At 39.8% G+C, this 9,074-nt stretch overlaps 1 protein-coding gene across 1 annotated transcript; it reads left to right on the forward strand.

The window, feature by feature from the left end:
* The first annotated feature begins 806 nt into the window (after nt 1–806).
* rdh12 (retinol dehydrogenase 12) lies at nt 807–8,309 on the forward strand. Its single transcript, XM_082516972.1, has 7 exons — nt 807–995; nt 1,592–1,710; nt 2,784–2,939; nt 3,037–3,141; nt 3,266–3,475; nt 3,770–3,959; nt 7,284–8,309. The coding sequence occupies exons 1-7, from the start codon at nt 919–921 to the stop codon at nt 7,384–7,386; spliced, it is 960 nt and encodes a 319-aa protein (XP_082373098.1). The 5' UTR covers nt 807–918; the 3' UTR covers nt 7,387–8,309.
* Nucleotides 8,310–9,074: the final 765 nt, after the last annotated feature.

The following is a 9,074-nucleotide window of genomic DNA, read 5'->3' on the forward strand; positions in this document are numbered from 1 at the left end:
AAAAGATTAAGAAACTAATGTAGCTGAGGGAGTGATCTCTGTGGTATTTCAACCTTGTACCAGCCTGTGATTCTCACACATCAATTCTTGGGTCAAAGAGAAAAATAACTAAAACAAAGGGGCCTTATTGAATGACAGAGTTTTCCTGCATAATGTCACTATAAAACAATATCCAGTAAATGCTACCATGGTACTAAAATACCTAACAGTCGCTCCCCGGGCTTTCTGTCCTGGTCGTTGTGTCCTTGGGTAAGGTACTTTACCCTACCGCCTACTGGTGTTGGGCCGATGGCGCGATATGGCAGCCTCGCTTCTGTCAGTCTGCCCCAGTATCTGTGGCCTCCACCAGTGTGTGAATGTGAGAATGAATGGTATTGTAAAGCGCTTTGGGTGCCTTGAAAAGCGCTATATAAACCCAATCCATTATTATTAATTTGACCCACAGCAGCCTCGATTTTTCTTTATTTTAGCAAAATGGATTAAGTTTCTGGCTTAAAATGACATTTAGGGGATTTTTACTGCTATCAAATGGCTAAAAAAAAATCATTAAATTGACTTTCTGTGCGTGCTTAAGAGGGGGCAGATGAATTACATTTAACAAAAAAATTAGAAACATTTGAAACAAGTGACTCCGTCTTTGTCTTTTTGTTGTTAATAATTTATTAACTAAATGAGCTTAATTTACTTTTATGACATTTCACTTTAAAATCACTGCCCCTAGCTGCAAACTCAGTGGACCCTGTTAAGCAGTAGCCATCTTGTCACGCATCGAACTACAATCCCATGATCCTGCGCGTGGTTCAACCTTCACCCCATCCGTTTGCAGCTCGCACCCCCATTCCTGCTTTGACATCAGCTGTTCCGCCTACACTTCGGTAGCATCCTGCTGGAAGAGGCAGAGGAGCGCAGATCCATAGCATGATGTTCCTTTTATTAATTATCGCGGGCCTCGGAGTGGTGACGCTGCTGGTGATTTTATTTGCGCCACAAATAAGGTAAGCGCCCACTTCACGCGCTCAGTCATTAGAATTTAAACGCAGAGTTTAACACTGGATGTCAGGGCAGGTTATTACTTGGTTAACAAGACATTTAGGTGGTGTGGTGTAGTTATTACGATGAGGATCAGTTTGATTAATGAAGCCACATGATCGTTAATTGTGAATGCTTTACGTTAACGGTGATTTCACACGAGGCTGCTGATCAATGAAATAGAAAAATTGAGCTGTGGGAGGGTGTTTTTTTTTTCTTGCACAGATGAACCGGGTGTCTTCTGTCTGAGCTGCTCGGGCCTATCAGCAGCCGGAGCGTGGGAGGAGTTATATATGCATACAACACTCCGAGAGAGCTATTGGTTATGTGGCGGCCCTGCTCACTGGCGTGTGTTTCGCACCACTTGCACACTTCACTATGCAAGTTTTTGTGTGAATAATTAACCCGGTTTCACCACAATGCCAGCTTTAACGGGGGCATAGCATTTAGAGACTGCAGAAGGAGCTGCTAGTCATTTAAATGGAGCTGTCTGCTGCATTTGATGATGCAGAATTTGTGTGGTATAAATCAGCCTTGTGTGTGTGTGTGTGTGTGTGTGCAGAAAATATGCAGCAGGAAGAGTGTGCAAGTCCACAACTCGTCTTGATGGGAAGACGGTCCTCATCACTGGAGCCAACACAGGAATTGGGAAGGAGACTGCCCTGGATCTGGCAATTCGAGGTGCCTCTTTAAACCCATAACCTGCTGCTGAGAGAAATCAGCAGTCTCTTAAAGCAGTAAGACTGAAATCAGCGTCCTTGCCCCATTTAAAATATTCATAATAAAATGGACCATGGTGTGACACAATTAGCTGTTGTGGTCTCAAGGAAAACCTCGCTTTAAATGTAGTCACATAAATACTTGACTTGTTGTTTGATTATAATATGGTCAATATACCATCAGTCTGGGTTTGGAACAGGTATAAAGTTTTATTTTGGTTTAATTAAGAAAAACAAACAAACAATTCAATCCTATGAGGTCATGACCTCCAAGCGTAGCTTGAACCCTAACTTCATGTATTAGGTGCGAGTGAAAGCGATTGATGCATGTCAGTTAGAATGATTCATTTTTTCTCACCTCAGTCCAAATACTCAGGGGCGTTAACAAAATGTTAAAGAAATATGTAAAAAACACTTAAATATTCTGAAAGCACAGGATTAGCGACTGGGTTTGTCGCTGATGATGACTCACATGCCATTAAAATCTTAAGAATTTGAGATAGAAGGCAACTGGACTTCTTTAAAGTTTGTGAAGAGGCTTCTTTAGTTCTGAATTGAACAATTATTTTTTTCACTTCCAGCCAGGTCAGTTTAGATTGCTTCCCCCCCATTAATAAATTAAATAATCATTTAAAAGCTGTTTTGATTATATTTAAGCATGACAAATGTGCAGAAAAAATCTGAGGAATCAGGATGGGGAAAATGCTTTTTCCATGGCACTTTATACCTTACAGCATTAAGTCACTCTTTAATGCTTTTTAGTGGATGACATTGTAACAGATTAAATCTTTCAACAGCCTCAAATATTTCCTGCGTGTGGGACTTAGTAATTACTTGGCCTTTAAAAATAAATTGCATTCTCTAAAAAGTTCTCTGAGTCATCAGTGAAAATGCTTTTCTACATCACTGACTAACAGGTCAGCTACATAATTTCCCTAGGGATTAAATCTGATTCTTCCAAACCACACACCAAACCTCTATTTGGCTTCATCTCTTTGTTAATAGTTTAGTTGCTGCTTCTTTGTCACCTGGTAGGAGCTCGGGTGATCATGGCGTGTCGAGATGTGGAAAAGGGTGAGGAGGCTGCGGCCAGTATACGAGCCAGTTACCCCGAAGCACGAGTGGAGGTCCGGGAGCTCGATTTGGCAGATACGTGCTCTATACGAGCCTTCGCACAGAAATTCCTAAGAGGTGAGCACAGGTTAGCGTTTTAATACTCACATCTACAGAGCCCAAGTGTGTGGTTATTAAATAGGTTTTTTTTGTGTGATGCGCTCTTCTTGTTCAGAAGTCAACCAGCTACATATCCTTATAAACAACGCTGGGGTGATGATGTGCCCCTACACGAAAACTGTCGATGGCTTTGAGATGCATATCGGAGTCAATCATTTGGGTAGGGCTTTTATGGAACCTGTTGGAATCAGTGAATCGTTGCAATTAAATCAATTCGTCTCCAATGTGGGGAAGGTTATTTCCAAAATAAAATGCACTGAAAGGATGATTCTTACATGTTGCAGGCCACTTCCTGTTGACATCCCTTCTAATCGGGCTTTTAAAGCGCAGCGCTCCGGCTCGGATTGTGGTGGTCTCCTCTCTGGCACACAACTTTGGCTGGATCCGCTTCCATGACCTTCACAGCCAGGGCAGCTACAACAGCGGATTAGCATACTGCCAGAGCAAACTGGCAAACGTACTGTTCACCAGAGAGCTGGCTTCCAGACTCAAAGGTACACAAATACAAAACACTGTAACCAGCAACACAAAGTGTCGGAGAAACTATGTGACATTCATATCCGAGAAAGGAATGACGAGCATTTGTGCCAAGGGTGATCACAAGGTGTTCTGAGGCTTCTTAAATGGAAGACTCAACTATTAAATGTGACAACACAGTCTTTCATAAACACGCTTTTGAAATGGAAGCATGTCGCTAAAGCCACCATGAAAATTTACAGAAGAAATGTTTTTACCTAAAATTTAAGCTGATAAAATTGTGACAAAAAGTTGGTGCATTTCTTTCACAGGAACTAATGTCACAGTGAACTCTGTTCATCCGGGGACGGTAAACTCTGACCTGACCAGACATTCAACTCTGATGACGATATTGTTCACAGTCTTCTCCGTGTTCCTGAAAACTCCACGGGAAGGAGCACAGACTAGCATCTACTGTGCCATTGCAGAGGAACTGCACTCTATCTCTGGGAAACACTTCAGGTAGGACCAAAGAAAGACAAAGGAAGTGAAAAATCTGTATAAGCACCAACCTATAATTTGTTCGTGCTACCAAACTTTCCATCCTGACCACAGAGCATTTGACACCTTAATCTACACGAGTGACTCCAACATGGTTTTGCCATTAAAGACTTTGTCATTGTTATTAATTTATCAGCCTGGTTTTACACTTAAAGGAAATTTATTTTTCACTGCTGGGACCTTTTAGATGAATATTATATCACAACTTTTGTCAAAGGACCTTAGAAAATCCTAAAACGTAGGCAGGAAGCTGGAAAAGGCTACAGTAGCATTTCTGGGTAACTAGTTTGTCCACACCACAATGACACACACTGTGTGTATGAGTGAATGTTTTTTATATTGTCATTTGTGCTTAGAAACATATAATCATTTGTATGCTGATAAAAATCATATCCTTATTGGGTCTGATAAGATTCTGTGTGCACTTGTGTACCATGAGATGATAGGAAGCAGTCTCGACATCATAAAAACCAGACTGTCCTGTTGTTTTCTTAAAAGTGCAAGAGCCACACCTTTAAATGTGCATTTGAGATATGGCCTTTTGCAAGTCCCTGTTTTTATAGTTTAGCAAGACGCTTACATCTGCTTTTCTGCACTCAGTTTAAGTTCATTGAAAGGCCGTATGTCTATGTATAGTATGGCTGGAAACACACACGCATGCACCTACACACACCCACACACACAGAATACAGACACTGATGTTGTTCAGATATGCCTGCTTAAGAACGCCACGTGTATTTGTAATTGCATGTCCATGAATGATTGCTTGCTGACAATAAAAAGGGCTGTAGCGAAGGAATCAGTTGGAGTTGCTTGGACAGGCGAGTCGCAGCACTGCTCTCCAACGCTCCCCTTGCAAGTAAAATGTACACTGGTGTCTGTGTGCTTTCAGTAACAGGTTCTGTTTACCAGCAGGGTTGACTTAAACCCAACACTGTGTACAAGTGGAGGATATTTAGAACCTTTGCTACTTATCCTTAGTGTGGTGCTCTGTATACACCAAGATGACAGTGTGTAATACCAGGTTGGAGCCCCTTTTGCCTTCAGAGCTGCCTTTATTTTTCATGGCATAGATTCAATAAGGTGCTGGAAACATTTGGTCCATATTCACGTGAGAGTGCAGTGAACATACCGTCAGTCATAAAGGGATGGACATGGTCCGCAGTACTCAGGTAGGCTTTGATATTTAAACTCTCAGCTGGTACTAAGAAGTCCAAAATCTGCCAAGAAAATATTCCCCACGCCACATTATTGGTTGGTATAAGGCAGAATGGAACCATAGTCTTATGTTGTTTATACCAGATATTGTCTCTAACTTTTGAATCTCACGTCAGAAATCAAGATTAGATTGGAACAATCTTCTATTGTCCAATTTTGGTCAGCCTGTGTAAACTGTAGTCTCAGTTTCCTGTTCTTAGCCGATAGCCGTGGTATCAGGTATGGTATTCTGCTGCTGTAGGTTCAGCATGTTCTGTGCTCAGAGGTGCTCTTCTGCATACCTTGTGTGTAATAAGTGTGATTTGAGTTGCTGTTGTCTTCCTATCAGCTCAGAGCAATTTGGCAGTTCTCCTCTGAGCTTAGTTTGTGACACTTTCACTTGGTGAACTGCTTCTCACTGGATATTCTTTAGTTTTTGGACCATTTTCTTTAAACTACAGAGATAGAAAATCCCAGTAGACACCAGTGGTTTCTGAAATACCTTTCTTCCTCATTCTGATGTTCAGTTTAAATTTTATTGCATGTCTGCATCCTTAAATGCATTGAGTTGCTGTTAAGTGATTGGACAGCTGTACCTAACAAATTAGCTGATACTCAAGTTTGCATAAGTCCGCCCGGATATTCCACAACAGTTATAAATTGTTTTGTTGCCTTAGAAAAAATATGTAGAAATGCAAAAATGTTAAGTTCGGAGTAAAAAAAAGACAGCAACACCAGAACCTTGTCCGCGCTGTTAAACTGGTTAACACGGCAGAATGGTTTGAAACCTGTACGTCTTGCAACAATTTTTACAAAACTGTAACAAATTTTACAGGGTAGTCTATGATGGGAAGTTTAGAAGACGTTGTCTGATACACAAAACAAGCATGCAGATAAAAGAACAATACATGGACGCTAAAAAGGGAAGAAATGGTCAAGTCAAACCATGTACCTTAAACCAACAAGGGTGCTGTGGAATGAAATGAAGAAGAAAAACAGTGAACTGAAACAATTTTGCCAATGTAATATTCACAGTTTCACTTTTAGCAGCCACACAAAACATCTGATGGAAGGTGTTACCTCTATAAGAACATTCCAGAATTACTTGATTCGTCTGTTAGTTTTGCCAGCCTGCTTTGCAAGTTCACTGAACACGTGAGAAGTACAAATGCTTGTCTGCTATTAGTTTTGTCAATTTGTTTTCGGCTATAATTGTAACATTGATGAGCAGCTGAATGTTTTTTATGTAAACTAATGCCAAAACTCTAGTGAACCTAAAGGTTTTCTTTTTTCCCTTTGCAGCTTGACTTTTTTTTTTTTACTTTTTGAATTTTGATCAAAAATAAGGACACATGTACCGATTAGATTTAATATTTGTTTTGTAGTAGAGACTTTGCAATCTTAACCACTAATGTCCACTACCTGATGACACCTGAAGAAAAAATAATAATTCAGAAGTCACACAGAATTTCAGCACATGGAGAAAGTAACCTGTCGAATCAAATCCAGAAAAAGTAGGAGAAGCACAGTTTCAGCTCTAGTGGGTGTAGTTGTGTGTTTTTTTATTTCCATCTTTCCATTCCTCCTTTCTCTTGCACTTACCCGATTCAGGGTTGGGGGCCCATTCCGGCTGTCATAAGGCAAGAGTCGGGGTATACCCCTGCCAGGCTGTTGCAGGGCTAACACAGGAAGCCAGACAACCACTCACATTCATACCTACAGGCAATTTAGTGTCACCAATTAGCCTAACTGAACCCTGAAGGCCCCAGTCTGGTGGATTTGAACCCACTACCTTCTTGCTGTAAGGCACCATTGCGTTGGTTGTGCTTCTTTGCTTTTATTTTTACAACTTTGCACATAAAGATGTTCGGTGTCTTTGTAGGCAGACCGAGCACTGGATCCAATGTTTGGATCTTAGTAACTGATACTTCTTATGACTTAAAAAAAAAGCTTCTTGGGGAAAAAAAAAAAAAGATAATGCTTATACGATTACACAAGCTAAAAGAGATCCTTGTATCCAGGGTGATGACTCACAGCATCATACAGTACGTTCTTATGTAATAACCACTCCTCCTCCTTTCATTTCAGTGACTGCACCCCTGCCTTTGTGGCCCCACAGGGAAGAAGTGCGGAGACCACGAGGAGACTGTGGGATGTCAGCTGCGAGCTTCTTGGAATCGAGTGGGACTAATTAGGCTTTCGACCGCCATCTATCTCAGCTCTCGAAGGAGTCCTTAACATTAAAATTTTTCATTGATTTAATTAATTCCATTATTGTTTTGATGTTCTGTACTTTCCTACCTAATAAGCAGTCAGGTAATTTAAGTAAGAGGTACTACAATGTGAAGTTGCTTTTTTGTGTAATAATATATTAATTACATTATAATAACTTGAGTATTTTGGTGCTCTGCAACAGCTTCTCAAACCAAAACCACTCAACCATATTATCATGTAAACACAAATACCTTTTCGACTTTATATTTTTTGTGAGACAATGTGAATAGTGTAGGCAAAAAAGCAACTTGATGTGTTGTAATGCTGTAGGATACAGTAAGGAGTCAACACAGGGTAAAAGACCAGCATCTTTATCAAGTATTATGTTTTTTCCAAATGATTTTTGCTGAATTCGCAGTTAAATTGCTTGACTTTAGTGCCAGCATTTCTTAACAACTGCAGGGGTTCTTACAGCGTTTCCAGGTTGATTAAAATTTATTAAAGTATTAAACATGTGCGACAGTCTGAGCCAAAATCACTGCTTAAATAGCATAAATGTATTTTGTCATAACTCTAATAGTCGATGTACAAGATACGATTTTTTTTCTATTATAGACAACGAATAGTTGAGATTACATTCATATTTCCAAAGATTGTTTTTGTTTAGTTTGTTTTTTTACCCCCTACTCAGTGCGATCTGCACATTCCTGTAAGAACTAGTTTGAAATTTATAAGGATCTCTTTAATCATGTTTCCTTTGCAGCATTCACATGCAGGTTTGCCAGGAGTTTACATTCTGTGTTTTATACAAGTCAAAACATGCCTTTTACTACATTTACATTCATGTTACCAGTTGAATGTTTACATTTTATGTAAATAAAACTGAAATATTACTAAAAAGTTTGTCATCTTCTTTAGGCTGCTCCCTTTAGGGGTCACCTGCCTCCATCTCACCCTATCCCTAGCACTCATCTGTCGCACCAAGCTTCTCTTCCTTCCATCCAGAAACCATCTCTGTGGTTTTCTTCCAAACTGGGAGGCCTGAGTTCAACATTTGTTGTCCAATCTCCGCAGCCTTGCCTCTCCAACTTTGTCTTTCATTTTTAATCCTGCGTCTCCTGGTCACTCGCAATGAAAATCTTCAACTTTGCCACTTCCTTGAACTCTTTTAGATCCAAAATTGAGAGAATGAAATGCACGAGTACCTAAGATTAGGTGGACAAAGATGATTTACACAACACATGCGAGTCAGGTTTCATCACACTGTTACTGTTAATAAATAAACTAAAAGGGAAAATATTACAGGACTTAAAAAAAAAAAAAAAAGCTGCCACATTTTTGTTAACAAGGTAACTATCCGGGGGCCTCAAAGGTCAGAAATTTTGCTAAACTCCATTCCCCATGTCAGTACATTCAAATCATCAAAATCTTAAAGCTATTTAAAAATAACGGCAAACGCAACACATCCAGTTTTGAAACAGAAATGCTCGTTCTGTTTTTAAAATAGGCATGCTCATTTTTAATTTGATGTCAGAATAACATAAATAAAATAAAAAAATTAAAGAAAGTGGAAAAGTTGTGTAACGCTCAAACAAAAACACCATTTAAAAACCATCCCATAAGTGATTTGTTGCCTCATGTCATAACACGACTGTGTTTAGAGGA

This window comes from Aulonocara stuartgranti, assembly GCF_965226115.1.
Source record: "Aulonocara stuartgranti genome assembly, chromosome: 19".
NCBI classification, from domain to species: domain Eukaryota; kingdom Metazoa; phylum Chordata; class Actinopteri; order Cichliformes; family Cichlidae; genus Aulonocara; species Aulonocara stuartgranti.